General features: G+C 41.5%; 1 protein-coding gene across 1 annotated transcript in view; it reads right to left on the bottom strand.

Moving 5' to 3' along the window:
• Positions 1–8,184, bottom strand: part of LOC136151236 (cytidine monophosphate-N-acetylneuraminic acid hydroxylase) — an 80,613-nt gene extending 72,429 nt beyond the window's left edge. The window contains exons 1-3 of the mRNA XM_065912181.1: positions 7,524–8,184; positions 2,555–2,640; positions 368–381 (exon numbers count right to left, since the gene is read on the bottom strand). Coding sequence (XP_065768253.1) covers positions 368–381; positions 2,555–2,640; positions 7,524–8,184 — 761 coding nt within the window. The remainder of the gene's footprint in view (positions 1–367; positions 382–2,554; positions 2,641–7,523) is intronic.
• Between the last annotated feature and the right edge of the window lie 8,333 nt (positions 8,185–16,517).

Genomic DNA, 16,517 nt, shown 5'->3' with positions numbered 1-16,517 from the left:
TGTCTGTAAGAAATTCATTTCAGATACAATACAGGAGAGGTTTCCCTGCTGACTCGTAGTAGAGAATCTGCTTGCCAAAGCAGGAGATGCAGGTTCAATCCCTCATCTGGGAAGATCTCCTGGAGAAGGAAATGGCAACCCACTCCAGTATTCCTGCCTGGGAAATGCCACGGATGGAAGAGCCCAGCGGGCCATACTCCATGGGGTTGCAAGAGCCAGACACAACTTAGGGACTACATAACTATAATACAGGAAGGTGGAAAATAAAAGGACAGGAAAAAATATATTACTGCTCGTTAAACAAAAAGAGCAAGATCTGACTATGTTAATGTTGATGTAACCAGTAATCAAAAATTTTGAGCCATACCTTAAATATTCAACCTGTGGATTAAAAAAGTTAAAACTTAAGGCTAAATGGATTCCTATTCCTATTTTTCAAACAAGCCAACATCAATAAAGCATATTACCTTATTCGGTTTCCCTCTTAATTAAGCACCAGGGGTGCCCTCTTCCGCGATGCATCAAGATTGAAACATACTCGGAGGAGGACACACATTCTCTTCCTCTGTTGTGACACCTGACTTCTGAGAAGTTGAATGCTGCTATATTGAACTCTACTAGCTACATGCACACTTTGCTGGCAGCTGCAGGCTGGCCAGAATTGACTAGATCATCATCACTGTGTGTGCTGGGGAATGGAGCTAGACAGTACCTTAAAGGAGAGTGATGACACAGACCTGCCCTGCTGTCGCTGGAGTGAACGGCAAGTTGAAAGAAATCATCTTTTTTTAAGTTGCAGAACTGTAGCCCTAAGGAGCAGAAGTTTGCAGTTAGTTCTTTGAGCTCCTCTTCTCCTTCAAGTTCAAGACCAGAGTTTCTTGAACTGACCCCCTGATCTGATGCATAGGGCCAGGGGCATCTGGCACGTGAAGATAAGGGCACTCTTTCTCAGGTCTGAGAACTTAGGCTCCTCCCCCTTGATGATGTGAAGACTGTGACTCTGGGTTTTATCTCCATTCCTTCTGAGGTCTGTTTCATTTCTAGCTTCCAAACTGCCTGGAACTGAATTTCTTACGTAAACATGGAGAAGCAGGATTTTCTGTTTGAAAAGGGTAGATGTTGTGTACTGTAACTATATTTTCCAGGATCAGAAATTCAAGTCAAGTTATAAGGGGGAAAAAAAAAAAACAAAACCCGATGCATACATTCTTTCAGAACTAAATTGAATGAAGAATATGTGACACTGACTACTACTTAAAGAAAATCACTTGCAAGAAATGTGGCTATCCTATTCAAACAGTTGGGTTTTGCATCAGATTTGACCTCGCTTGTAGCCACTCATCTTCCTGGTGACCATCCTAAGTACTGAGAAAGTACCAAGAGGAATATATTAATTTTATGTAGAGTCAGATTTTGGTCAGTAAAGGTCATAATAAATATAAGGGAAATCATTTTTCTTAAGATGTTTACTTCCAGGGCAGCTACAATAAATGAAAGATATATGATTAAATAGTTACTAGAACTAGACTCTAGGGAGATAAATGTGTGATCCCCCCATCGTTTCAGCAGGTCCAATCTTCTATTACATTTTTGGGGGGTGTATGTGGCCAAGTCTTTGCTGCCCCATGGACTTAGCCCACCAGATTCCTCTGTCCATGGGATTCCTAGGCAAGAATCCTGGAGTGGGTTGCCATGTTCTCTTCCAATGGATCTTCCCAACCCAGGGATTGAACCCGTGTCTTGTCTCTTACATCTCCAGCATTGGCAGATAGGTTCTTTACCACTAGCACCACCTGGGAAGCCCATATTACATTTTTCTGTGTGTGTGGGAAATATCTGACCAAGTATCTTCCAGTTTGGAAACTGAAAGAATGAGTTTCCAGGAATTAGGGAAAGTGGTACGTTTGTATTTCCGAAGATGACAGCACCTTCCCACATGGCTGTTCTCACAAGGTGATTGACATTCGTGTTCCCTCTGCTGGCATCTGGGTGGGAGCTTGGGACTGCTCCAAACAACAGAGCACATGACAGATCGGTGCTTTGTGGCTTCTGAAGCTGGATCTAAAATCACACAGCTGCCACCTGGCCCACTCCTTGAAGCCTGTCTTGGAAGCCAGTCACCACATTAGGAAAAAGCCTGGGTCACATGAAGCAACCACATGCAGGTGTCTGGCCACTCAGGCTCCATCCACCCTGGGCATGTGAAGGAGTGAGCTTTCCAAGGGCTCCATCCCCCCCATCCCACCCCTGCTCAAGTCTTCCAGCTGAGGCTCCAGACATCACGTTGCAGAAAAAGCCCCTGCCGCTGGTGCCCTAACTGAGAATGCCTGACCACAGGGCCTGATCTATAGGCTCTGTGAGCATAACAAATGATTGTTTTCATTACTGGGGGATAAAAGTACTCAAGTGATGCTTAAATTAAGTTTCTGTTAGGAAAACATTACAGATCTTGTCAGGCTAGGAGGCTACAGACACACAGCAGTAGCCCCACACAGTCCAGTTACAGAAAATATACACAGAAGAAATAAAACACATGGAATCCCCCAACTCTCACTTGGGGGACTCCCTGGGCCAGGTAGAGACGGTCTGCGCCCACCACAGCCAACATGCAGCCAAGAAGGGCCAGCCTCTGAGAGCAGTCTGGATTCACAAAAGAAAGGACTTGACCTCACACCAAAGATGTATCCACATGACACATTTAGGTTGTTGCAAATATAGGTTGACCTATGGAATACTTGGGTTCTCTCGACAATGGGAAATGAATGACAGGATTTCTAGGTCCAAGAAGCAGAAGAGGGAGAATGCATGCTGAGGGCCTGGGTCCACACTGAAGGTCAAAGTCTGCACGTGGAAGGCCCTGGAACAATCTTGAAGTGCTTGCATCAGCCAAAAGTCATGCTGCCCCTTTGTAGATGGCTCTGGTCAGCTCGGCCTGGCAGAAGGAGATGGGTACCCAGGCCATCCAGATTTGTCTCCCAACAGATTTAAAGAAAAGAAAGGGAAAATCTCCCCTAACCTTCTCCTCTGTCCTCCTCCCATCAATTAAAACAAGATATTCCTCACTCTTCAGTTTGACAGAATTTTATTTTTTTATCATTTATTTTTATTAGTTGGAAGCTAATTACCTTACAATATTGTAGTGATTTTTGCCATACATTGACAAGAATCTGTCATGGATTTACATGTGTTCCCCATCCCGATCCCCCCTCCCGCCTACCTCCCCATCCGATCCCTCTGGGTCTTCCCAGTGCACCAGCCCTGAGCACTTGTCTCATGCATCCAACCTGGGCTGGTGATCTGTTTCACCCTTGATAGTATACTTGTTTCAATGCTGTTCTCTCAGAACATCCCACCCTCGCCTTCTCCCACAGAGTGCAAAAGTCTGTTCTGTACATCTGTGTCTCTTTTTCTGTTTTGCATATTGGGTTATTGTTACCATCTTTTTAAATTCCATATATATGCGTTAGTATACTGTATTGGTTTTTATCTTTCTGGCTTACTTCACTCTGTATAATGGGCTCCAGTCTCATCCATCTCATTAGAACTGATTCAAATGAATTCTTTTTAATGGCTGAGCAATATTCCATGGTGTATATGTACCACAGTTTCCTTATCCATTCATCTGCTGATGGGCATCTTGGTTGCTTCCATGTCCTGGCAATTATAAACAGTGCTGTGATGAACATTGGGGTGCATGTGTCTCTTTCAGATCTAGTTTCCTCACTGTATATGCCCAGGAGTGGAACTGCCGGGTCATATGGCAGTTCTATTTCCAGTTTTTTAAGGAATCTCTACACTTTGACAGAATTTTAAAGATGAATATTATTCACTGTTGATGAGCACATTGGGAAAGGTGTATGCACATAATAGTCACAAGGATATAAACTGGTAGCTTTGGGAGGAAATTTGACAGTATCTAGCAAATTTTAAATGTGAGTATCCTTTGATTCAGCAATCCTGCTTCAAGTATGATTTTGTTTTAAGAAGTGCTTTAGCATTTGTACAAAAAAATGTCTGTTGAAAACAAAATGTTAAAAATACCAATAGAGGAATGAGCAAATAAATTAGGGCACATCCTTCTGTGAATATGGCAATTAGACATAAAGTAGATTTATGGGTGGGGCTTCCCAGGTGGCCCTACTGATAAGGAACTCACCTGCCAATGCAGGAGATGTAAGAGATGCAGGTTTGATCCCTGGGTCAGGAAGATCCCCTACAGGGGAGCATGGTAACCCACTTCACTATTCTTGCCTGGAGAATCTTAGGGACAGAGGAGCCTGGCAGGCTACAGTTCATAGGGTCGCAAAGAGTCAGACACGACTGAAGCAATTTAGCACCCACACATATGCTGATTTATGGGTACCAAAATAAATAGGGCTGTACAACACATTGTTCATTTACTTCTTTTGATTTGGGGTGTGCAAAAAAATCCTACTTGTAATTCAGTTCAGTTCAGTTCAGTCACTCAGTCATATCCGACTCTTTGCAACCCCATGGACTGCAGCATGCTAGGCCTCCCTGTCCATCACCAACTTCCCGAGTTTACTCAAACTCATGTCCATTGAGTCAGTGATGCCATCCGACCAGCTCATATTCTATCATCCCCTTCTCCTCCTGCCTTCAATCTTTCCCAGCATTAGGGTCTTTTCCAATGAGTCGGTTCTTCACATCAGGTAGCCAAAGTGTTGGAGCTTCAGCTTCAGAATCCGTCCTTCCAATGAATATTCAGGACTGATTTCCTTTAGGATGAACTGGTTGGATCTGCTTGCACCCCAAGGGAGATTACCAACACCACAGTTCAAAAGCATCAATTCTTCAGCACTCAGCTTTCTTTATAGTCCAACTCTTACAATTACTTTGCTTTAAAATTACTATCCACTTTATTAATGCCACAAAATTGCTACACTATTGCTGGGAGTGAAATATGTTTGCTCACCACCAGAGGAAGCCTGGAACATATTGATTACATTTGAATTTCCAGAAACTCTTTCAATCTAGTACATTATAGTTACTCAAGAACTGTTTAATCAGTGAATGAAACAGTCAGGCCAGCAGCACCAAGGTTCCTCCCAGGTTCAGTTAATTCTTGGATTCTACCTAGAGAAAAAACTGTTCTTATAAAGTGGTCATGATAATACCTACCTAAAAGAGCTACCATGCTAAGAAACAAAATGTGCAAAATTGAGTCCTAAGTTATAATTTGCTGTACAAATTCCAGGAGCTATTTTGTGGTTGGCCTTCACTGAATAAAAATCACTTCTCTGTCAAGTTCAGAGTCACTCTAGGAAGTTGCAGAGAGCCTTATTTCAATTGTTTATGTAAGAAGAGAGAAGGGGCATGAAGGAGTAGGAGGAAGGATCAAACAGTAAAAACAGTGGACAGTTGAGGATGAAGAGGAGGCTGATGACAAATGCCAAGTCTGAATGCTGGTTATGTAAAAAAAAGAAAAAAAGTAATGGTAATAGTCAGGAAAGGCTTTATATATGTATAAAGTGTTAAGCATACACTGCATTTAATCCTCATCACCAGGAAACTCTTGAAGTTGAGAGGGGCCCCCAGAGATCTTCTATGGCAGTTCTCTCACCTGACTGGTTGGTTTAGTTGCTAAGTCATGTCCAACTCTAGTTGACCCCATGGACTCTAGACTGCCAGGGTCCTGTGTCCATGGGATTTCCCAGGCAAGAATACTGAAGTGGGTTGCCATTTCCTTCTTGTCTCACCTGATTGTTATTCCTTAATTATGCTTGAAGGGAATCAATGGCAGGCTTTTCAAAATTATTGGAGCAGAAAGAGTCTTCAAATTTGGTTATGAGCTTCTTAGAGCTGTCATAACTAAGCATGATAAACTGGGTAGCTTAAGATAACAGAAATGTATGCTTTCACAGGTCTAGAAGCCAGAAGTCTTAAATCAAGGTATCAACAGGTTGGTTCCTTCTGAGGGCTGTAAGAAGAATCTGTTCCTGCTTCTTAGCTTCGGTGCTGACAATCCTTGGCAGTTCCTGGCTCATAGATTGTCCCTTCAGTCTCTGCCTCCATCTTTAAATTACCTCTTCTTTATTTCTCCTCTTCTTGTTGTGTGCTTTCCTGTTCTTATAAAGACATCTGCCATTGGGTTCAGAGTCAGGTCTACCCAGATAACCCAGGATAATCTCACCTTAAAATTCATAACTTAATTGTATCAACAAAAACCCTTTTCCCAAATAAAGTCACATTCAGAGGTTCTGACTAGACATATCTTTGGATGGTGGGGCAACCAACCAACTCACCACAGTGTGTTTGTGTGATTTTACTTGTGGAAGAAGGCTTCTAGAAGAGAAATATATTCTAAAGGGCAGTAAAAGCTAAAGCTTTTTTTTAAAATTCACTTTTCCTAGGCAGTTCCTAGTGGACGGATGTAAATGGTTTGCAGTATTCTCTTCAAAATGTTCCAATGTTCTCTTTTAAAACTGGTCCCAGCTAAAAAGTTACTAAAACAGTTATCACATACTAAAGCCTTTCACCATCCCAACTTCTCTTTATGAAAATCACACAAATTTTCTCAATTGTAGTGTCCTGAGAAATATAAATACTTGAGAAGGAAGAATGCATAAATGAGCAGCCTAACAGAGTTTGATGTGCTACCCACTAAATTTAGAGTCTCTTTCCAGTGAGGTGGTGAGTTAAATACTGAAAGGACCCTCCTGCTGAAAACAACTAAAAACAGATAAAAACCTTAAAAGAGTCAATGAGCTGTCACAGAAGAAGTAAGTGCTTCTCAAACCAAGGACTGAGCGATATAGAGGGAGCACTATCTCCAGCCATTTACCAGACAAGAAGGGAAGGGGAAACGAAGATTCACCTTTGAAGTCATAGCCTCAAAAGGGTTCCAGAGACACAGCCCAGAGCCTGCCCAACCTGAGGGATCTAATACATCTTCTCCCAAAAGTTGATATCCCAGTGGGTTAAACCATCAATTTAGAAGGGAGAAAAAAACAAAGAACTCAGCTTTCATCAACATTTTCAGCCTGAATTCACACTACCTGGGAGAACTGGAGACGAATTTAATTTTCAGTGATCCTAGACTAGAAGTTCTCATAAACCTGGAGGAAGAAAATGAAGACCCTCTGGAGAGGACTCCTCTTCTAATCCAACTGAAGACGATTCCTTCAAGTAAAATTCCAAAGCATCGAACAGCCCGCAGTACAAAAGAACTCACCTTTCAAAGCACGATAAGCCAACGCAACACCATAAAAAAGGTCCATAGTAGTATCATTAATTCAATTCTATGAACTGAAACATGTCTTTTCCCATACTTACACATATGTCACCTACGCCTAAAAGAGGTATCAGTCAAATCCTAACCAAGAGAAAACTGACAGAGCCACACTGACAATAGAAAAAGAGTAGTTTAAGCAATAAACATTGCCAGAGATATAAGAATAAACGGTTCAGTTCATCAGAAACCATCTGAGCCTTCAGGGAAGCCCCTTCAGAAATCTTAGTTAGCTTAAATTTGCATGCACTCCTAACAGCCTCGAGAATACTGACAAATTCTGAGGAAAAAGCAAGTTCAAAATCAAAATAGACGTGTAAATACTTCCTCAGCAATTGAGAGCATAAGCAGATAAAGAAATGTATTTTAGCGGTTAGTCGCGAGTGCGCAGGCGCAGCCGGCGGCGCGCCGAGGGCTCTGACGCGCCGGCAGCCGGCGAGCGAGCGAGGCCTCACCTGCGGCACCTGACGAAGGGTGTGCGGGAGGCGCGCGGGGGGCCTGAGCGGAGGCGCCCCGGGAGACGCAGGCACAGCAGGAGTCTGGCTGCACTCGGAGGGGCGGGAGGGAGAGGCACCAGAGTCGAGGGAAGAGAAAATAGGCTCCCCCAGAGAGAGGTGCCTGGCTGGGAACCGCGTGGGGACAGGGGGTACCTTCTTGGCGCGGCCCAGGCGGCAGGACCTGGTACTCGGGAACGGTGCCTGCCGTCCCGTTACCTCGGGAAAGGCTCCTCCCCGCCGCGTCACCGACTCCTGACGGCTCGAGGACATCTGGGAACCCGCCCCGCACCCTCCGCTCAGGCGGACGGTCCCCGGGGCCTTCCGCGCGCGCGGGGCGCTCCCTGCCCCCACTCTCTCTCCACCCGGACTCTCGGGGCAGCTCCCTTGCGGGGCTTCTTTTCCCTCTAGGGGAAGCCGGAACTTAGCTCCGGGCATGGCTGGTCTTCAGAAAGAATTTTATCCTAATGATGGTACCTGTGCAGCTTCCAGACTCGCTAGAGCCACGGGCAGAACACTGGTAGACTCCGAAGGTACATGTTGGGGTATGTCAGGGGGAAAGTTGGTAAGGATGAGGAGGGTTTGAATAATTCAATTTAGAAACCTGACCTAATGGATGTATGTACCTACATATGGCCAGTGAGCACATGGGAAAGTGCCCAGCATCATTCAGTATCAGAGAAATATGAATTAAAACCCAAAACGAGTAGGAGATGAAAGTATCAAAAATGATTCATGTAATTCCACTTTTGGTCAAGATGGAATAGTAGGGACCGGGTTTACCCTCTTGTTTGAAACAATCAAAAAATAAAAAATAATTAATATATACATGTACACATATATACAGATGTATATCCTCTATAGCATATATAATGTGATACTTTAGATATTATATATATTATTGTATGCAATGTCTCTATTCATATATAATGCTGCTATATCATGTATAACATATACAAGATGCTACATATTATTTATGATATATAATGCATAATTTTATATATTGCCTCTATATGATATGTATAACACGTATCATTTATAACACACCACTCAACAACTAAACAATACACATTATTTTCCTGCACATTTGTAACAGTTACCTAGATGATTATACACAGGTTGAATGTCAGCTAATTTCAAAGGGATAATATTACACAGAGAAATGATATTGCATATATTATAATGCAACCTAGGTCAGAATCGAAACAAAAACATTAAGTAGTAAAATTTACTTTTGGAAATTAAATATTAAAACAAATATTTGTGTGCTATACTGAAGTGAAGTGAAAAGTATAAGTGTTAGTCACTCAGTCATGTCCGGGTCTTTGCCATCCCATGGGCTGTAGCCTGCCAGGCTCCTCCATCCATGGAATTCCAGGCAAAAATACTAAAGTGGGTTGCCATTTCCTTCTCCAGAGGATTTTCCTGACCCAGGGCTGGAACCCAGGTTTTCTGCATTGCAGGCAGATTCTTTACCATCTGAGCCACAAGGGAAGCCCCCTGGTGCTACGTTGGTCAAAAGTAAATCATAATAGATGAGAAAATATTTAGAACTAACTAGATTCTAATGAAAATATACACAACAAACCTGCAGGATTCATTGAAGCAATATTTAAAGGTAAATGTTGACAGTGGAAAAGAAAAAAGTTTGAAATATAGTGAGCTAAATATGAGTTCCAGAAAGAAAAAGAACTGCTAAATAAACAGGGAAAAAAAGAGAAAATAAAGAGCAGAATTTAATAAGATAGAAAATTAACATACAATTGAGATAACCTATTCAAAATAATCTATTCAGAAATTAATTCTTTGAAAAGATCAAAACAATTCAAAAATATCTAGTAATGTTATTGGTTAAGAAAAAAGAAAAGACATAACTCACCATTATAGGTAAGAAAGAGGATATACTATAGATACTGAAGACATTAAAAAGATAGCATAATATACAAATCTTTGGGGCTCTCCTGATGGCTCAATATTAAAGAATCTGCTGCCAATGCAGGAGACATGGGTTCAATCCCTGGTCCAGGAAGAGCCCACATACCACGAAGCAACTAAGCCCGTGTGCCATAACTATTGAGCCTGCACTCCAGAGGTCAGGAACTGCAACTGTTGAGTCCACACACTTCAATTACTGAAGCCTACAGGCCCTAGAGCTCGTGCTCTGCAACAGGGGAAGCCTCCTCATTATGTAGACTGTGCACCACGACTAGACAGTAGCTCCCACTTGCCACAAGGAAAGAAAAGCCTGCACAGCAACAAAGACCCAGCACAGTGAAAAATAAAGTAAATAAAATTATTAAAATCTTTGCACCAATAAATATAAATGTATAGATTCAATGGATAAAGTCCTAGAATGATATTACATCCAGTATATTTCATCAAAACTTAATTATGAACACTAAAATAGCAAGGGTAGGAAGACTCAGTTTTTAAGGTATCAATTCTCCCAACTGATCTGTTGATGCAATAGATTCGATGTATTTCCAATGATAGTCTCATTATGGTTTTGTATAGGAATTGACAAGTTTATTCTAAGATGTATATGGAAATACCAACAACCTGAATAGCCAAAGCAATCTTGAAAAAGAAGAATAAAGTTGGAGGACTTAGACTATTTGACTTCAAAGCCTTTAATTAAGCTCCAGCATCAAGACCAGTGCTAGTAAAGGATTGAGAGATTAGGTTGATGGAACACAATGGAAGCCATTTGTTATTTTTCAACAAATGGCACTGAAAGAGCTGAGTGCTCATGTGTGCTAAGTAGCTTAAGTCATGTCCAACTCTTTGTGACCCTGTGGACAGAAGCCCTCCAGTCTCCTCTATCCATGGGATTCTCCAGGCAAGAATACTGGAGTGGCTTGCCATGCCCTGCTCCAGGGAATCTTTCTGACCCAGGGATTGAACTCATGTCTCTTAACATCTCCTGCATTGGGTTCTTTAATACAGCACCAACTGAGAAGCCCGGAGTGCTCATATGAGGGAAAAAATTAACCTTTATCCCTACCTCGCATCATACACACAAATTAATTTGAAAGGAAACATAGACCTAATCTTGATAAACTATGAAAGCACAGAAAATAAGTTTAGGACTTGGAAGTACACAAAGGTTTCTTAGAAATGGCACAGAAAACATAACCATATGAAAAAGAAATTAACAAATTAGACTTTATCAAAAAATTTTAAACTTCTGCTTGAAAAGATAAGGAACCTAATTAAAAAGAAAAAACAGGCAAAAGATTTGAATGGACATTTCATCAGAAAAGATAAATCAAGCGCCAATGAGCACATGAAACAGTGCCCGACATCACAAGTCATCAGAGAAAGGCAAATTAAAACCAAAAATGAGTAAGAAACAAAAGCATCAAGAATGTCTCATATATTTCCACTTCTGGAAGATGAAGTAGTAGGAAACAAACTCTCTTGTTTGAAATGATCAAAAGTAAAGGATAAAATATATGAAAGAACAATCAGATAACAAAGAATGGTGATCTCCAAGAAAGAATAAACAGACAATATAAGTCAAATGACTTCTCCAGCTTATTAGTCAGAGAATTTCCTGGTCACAGAGAAGGAAAGGGACACCTTTTCAAAAGTCTCCCAGTGTTGGGGAAACAGCTGTGGGTCTGGAGAGTTTGGGGCAGTATTCCAAACCTTAGCATGTAGAAGGTTTCCAAAAATGTCCGTGGAATTGAACTGCTAACTTTCAGTAATGCATTTCAACAGGTCAGAGTCAACTGTGTACCAAGCACTTGGAACCATTAATGTCCCCTGACCCCCTTCCCTCCACCGTCCCATCCCATAGACAAAGTGTTACTTAGGAAAAGTTTAACTGTGAACCTCTCTGTAGTCTTCAAAAGCTCACCACCATTTCCAACACTGCCCACCCTAGCCCCAACAACTCTCCCCAACCCCCATCCCCACCAGCTTCAATGTGCTCCTCCTAGCCTGCCATCCCCAAGCCCTGAGGTTTTTCCTTACCGCTGTGTTAGTCACTCACTCTTTGTGACCCCATGGACTGTAGCCGACCAGGCTCCTCTGTCCAGTGGGATTTTCCAGACAAGAATACTGGAGTGGGTTGCCATTCCCTTCTCTGGGGGATCTTCCCAACCAAAGGATCAAACCTGAGTCTCCCACATTGCAGGCAGATTCTTTACCATCTGAGTCACCAGAAAAACCCAATATGTGATAAGCTATGAATAAAGTGCTTTTACCCCTGGAGCTCTCTCCAACATCCTTCCTCTCTTGGTATAATGTATTTTGTCTGGTAATTGAAATTTCCTGAAGACATATCTTAACCCAAGAAGAGCTGCAGTGGTAGAAATTGCTACCATTCGTGGACACAGAGAGAAAGAGTTTGGAGCAAGCAAATCCTGACCATACTCCTTAAATCTCAACTTCTTTTTTCTCTATGTAGGGCCCACCCCTGAGAAGACTCTTAAATTGAATATTCAGAGCATCTCAGAGAGTATTTCACCAAGGTAAAATCTCCAGTGTGTTTGGGGAAGGAATGATAGGAAGCAGGTGAGAATACAGAGATTTCATTCAGCAAATATTAATTGATTCCTACCTACTGGGTGCTGTTCTAGGTTTTGGGGATAAAGCAATGAACAAATGTTTTTGTTCCCTTTACATTCAGTTCAGTTCAGTTCAGTTCAGTCGCTCAGTTGTGTCCGACTATTTGTGACCCCATGAATCGCAGCACACCAAGCCTCCCTGTCCATCACAAACTCCTGGAGTTTACTCAAATTCATGTCCATCGAGTTGGTGATGCCATCCAGCCATCTCATCCTCTGTCGTCCCCTTCTCCTCCTGCCCCCAATCCCTCCCAGCATCAGGGTCTTTTCCAATGAGTTAACTCTTCGCATGAGGTGGCCAAAGTGTTGGAGTTTCAGCTTCAGCATCAGTCCTTCCAGTGAACACCCAGGACTGATCTCCTTTAGGATGGACTGGTTGGGTCTCCTTGCAGTCCAAGGGACTCTCAAGGGTCTTCTCCAACACCACAGTTCAAAAGCATCAATTTCTCGGTGCTCAGCTTTCTTCACAGTCCAACTCTCACATCCATACATGACTACTGGAAAAACCGTAGCCTTGACTAGACAGACATTTGTTGGCAAAGTAATGTCTCTGCTTTTTAATATGCTATCTAGGTTGGTCATAACTTTCCTTCCAAGGAGTAAGCGTCTTTTAATTTCATGGCTGCAATCACCATCTGCAGTGATTTTTGAGCCCCCCAAAATAAAGTCAGCCACTGTTTCCACTGTTTCCCCATCTATTTCCCATGAAATGATGGGACCAGATGCCATGATCTTAGTTTTCTGAATGTTGAGCTTTAAGCCAACTTTTTCACTCTCCTCTTTCACTTTCATCAAGAGGCTTTTTAGTTCCTCTTCACTTACTGCCATAAGGGTGGTGTCATCTGCATTTCTGAGGTTATTAATATTTCTCCCGGCAGTCTTGATTCCAGCTTGTGGTTCTTCCAGCCCAGCGTTTCTTATGATGTACTCTGCATATAAGTTAAATAAGCAGGGTGACAATATACAGCCTTGACGTACTCCTTTTCCTATGTGGAACCAGTCTGTTGTTCCATGTCCAGTTCTAACTGTTGCTTCCTGACCTGCATATAGGTTTCTCAAGAGGCAGGTCAGGTGGTCTGGTATTCCCATCTCTTTCAGAATTTTCCACAGTGTATTGTGATCCCCACGGTCAAAGGCTTTGCCTTTACATTAGTGGCCCTCAAAATTTCCCCACCATAGAAATAATTTACCCTGGAACTTTGAGTTTATGCTCTCAACAAGATCCCCAGATTATTTTGATTATCAGCTAGTTTGAGGAAACACTATTGAAGCAGCAAGTTGAGATGGTCCTTATTAATTAAAAGAAAGCAACCTGTACAATCCCCTGCTGTTGACTTTTAGTAAACAATTTTGTTAACTATTTAGGTGCTACTCTTTCTTCACATGTTACACATGCATCTGGGACCTGCCTGAGGCAAACGTGAGGTGGATGATGTTGGCCTTTATTGTCCTCCCAATTCCTCCCCAAACACCCAGAGGTCTCCTGATACACCCATGACTTGTGTAATGAGGTGCCACCTGCAAATTCCCAGTGTTTATTAACCCCCTCATGACCTGATCCTCAATTATATTTGAGACTATAACATGTATCGAGGACTTTTGATAAACCAATGTGTTCTTACTGATTTACAAATATTTTACTATGTAATCATAAAAACTACACTATACAGTAGGTGTGGTTATCTTTGTTTTGTAGATGAAGAAAGAGACCCAGGGATAGCATACAACATGGCCATTGGTAAAAGAGAGAGGTCATTTTTCCATCTTAATGAAGCTTGCCATCTCTCTACTGTGCCTCCATTATAATGGTTAAGATTCCAAAGTTTAAAACTCGGGAGGTGGGGATGGGAAAGGACAGGAGGGGAGTTGGGGAAGAAAGAGGAGGTTCAAATCTGCTGTTTCCATTTTATTCACTGAAGGACCTTCACCTCTTTTTTTTTTAATTTATTAATTTTTAATTGAAGGATAATTGCTTTACAGTATTGTGTTGGTTGCTGCCAAACAGCAACATGAATCAGCCATAGGTGTACCTATGTCCCAGACCTTCATCGCTTTAAGCCTCAGATTCCACATCTGTGTGCTTCTCAGATAGCTCACTTGGTAAAGAAGCCACCTGCAATATAGGAGACCCTGGCTCGATTCTTGGGTCAGGAAGATCCGCTGGAGAAGGGAAAGGCTACCCACTCCAGTATTCTTGGGCTTCGCTTGTGGCTCAGCTGGTAAAGAATCTGCCTGCAATGCGGGAGACCTGGGGTCAATCCCTGAGTTGGCAAGATCCCCTGGAGAAGGGAAAGGCTACCTGCTCCAGTATTCTGGCCTGGAGAATTCTGTACAGCCCATGGGGTCACAAAGAGTTGGACACGACTGAGCTTTTCCACATCTGTAGCAGTGAAATATTCTACCATGCCTGCTTCACATAGATTGTGGAGTTGCTGAGCTTATGGATACAAAGTTCCTACTATTATATTTGCCACAGAGTAACCTTTTAGTATGTGATCAGTAGCACTCCCATAGAGATCTACATACCCTGCTTTGTTTTTCTTCAAAATGTGTATCAGTATTTGACATTATATGTTTGTATATTATTATCTCTCTATCCCACTAGATCATAAACTCCTTAAGAGAAGGAATTTTGCTTTGTTCACCTCTCTCCACAGGATTTATAATAACACTTGGCTCCTAGGAAGCACCACAAATATTTATTGAAAGAATGGTTGTTATGGCTATAATTACCTCTGTCACATCTCACTGCACACACAGTAGCTGCCCTTTAAATGCTTGCTAAGGGGTTTGCAGCAAACAGAAACAAAAGCGTTTACCATCATACTATATTGCCTCCCACCACAGGTAAATTGAACGAATAAATGACCTCCTGAATGAGATAACATATTTGAAGATACAGATCACAAAAACAAAGGGAGGCTCTTATATAAATTTGTCACAAATTTTATTGTGTGCTTTCTGCCCTGGCTTCTATCAACAAAAGTTAAATGCCACAGGCATGCAAGAAAGAGTAAGTAACATAAGCCCATTTTTTTACCCCCTTAATTTGTTATATGGTGTCCCCAATCCCTGTTAGATCTGGCCATTTGGACAAGTAAATTATAGAGCCTCTCAGTGGGTGGGGAGTCTCTGGCTCTAGTCCTTGACTTGGTTTCCCCTGGCTCTACACTCATTTTCTAAAGTCAATTTATGCCTCATTAATATGATCTATTTGATTTTGTATATGACTCAGAACTATATCATCACAAGGCTTCAAAAAATGCATCAGAATTTTACATGTCAAAACATATGATGCTCTTTCATTTCAGTGACTGTTATAAAAATGCTTTTGCTACTTGAAGGAACTGGGTATTTGTGATCATCTGAGCTAAGTTAATAGACACAAAAAGAAATTTTTTTTCTTAAACTTTATATAATATAAAAGTACATACATATTTATTGTTAAAAGACTGTAAGATTATTTAAGAAGAAATCAAATCTCCTCTGCTCCATCCTTGTCATTCTATCCCTAGAGGCAGCCACCAATAACCATTTGGTATTTATCTTTCTAAACATTGTGAAAAACAGACTTGCCTTGATCTACTCTCCTCCTTTGTGGGATATGACACTAAAGAGCCACTTAAAAATTATAACCATTCTTTTTAAAAATGTTCTACCACTGAGAATCTCAAATACACACAATAGTAGACAAAATAATATGACCTTTCATGTACCCGTTACCTACCACAACCATCAACCCACAACCAACGCTTGGCCCCAGCTAAACTCCCATTCATTTCTCTCTACCCAGTATTTTTTTAAAATAAATCCCTTATGTCCATGTATTTATATATAAATCTCTAAAAGCAATGACCCTTTTTAAACAAAACTGTATGCTGATATTACATCTGAAATATTCCTCACTAGTATTAAATAGTGTTCAAATTTCCAATTGTCTCGTAACTGTCATAAATGGAGTTTTTTTGGCATTAAAAAATTTCAGGATCTAAACAAGCTTCCCGTGTTATGATTGGCTGATGTATCTTTTAAGTCTCTTTTCATTAGTAGACTCCCTTCAGTTTCCTTTCCCCTAAAAATGTGTTTGTAGAAGAAACTATGTTTTTTGATCCTCAGAGTTTTATACCATCTGAATCTTGCAGATTGTATCCCCATGAAAAAATTTAACATGTCCCTCTGCCTTCTTATGTATTTCCT

This window comes from Muntiacus reevesi, chromosome 20, assembly GCF_963930625.1.
Source record: "Muntiacus reevesi chromosome 20, mMunRee1.1, whole genome shotgun sequence".
In the NCBI taxonomy this organism is placed as follows: Eukaryota; Metazoa; Chordata; class Mammalia; order Artiodactyla; family Cervidae; genus Muntiacus; species Muntiacus reevesi.
This window is presented reverse-complemented; position numbering and strand designations above follow the sequence as displayed.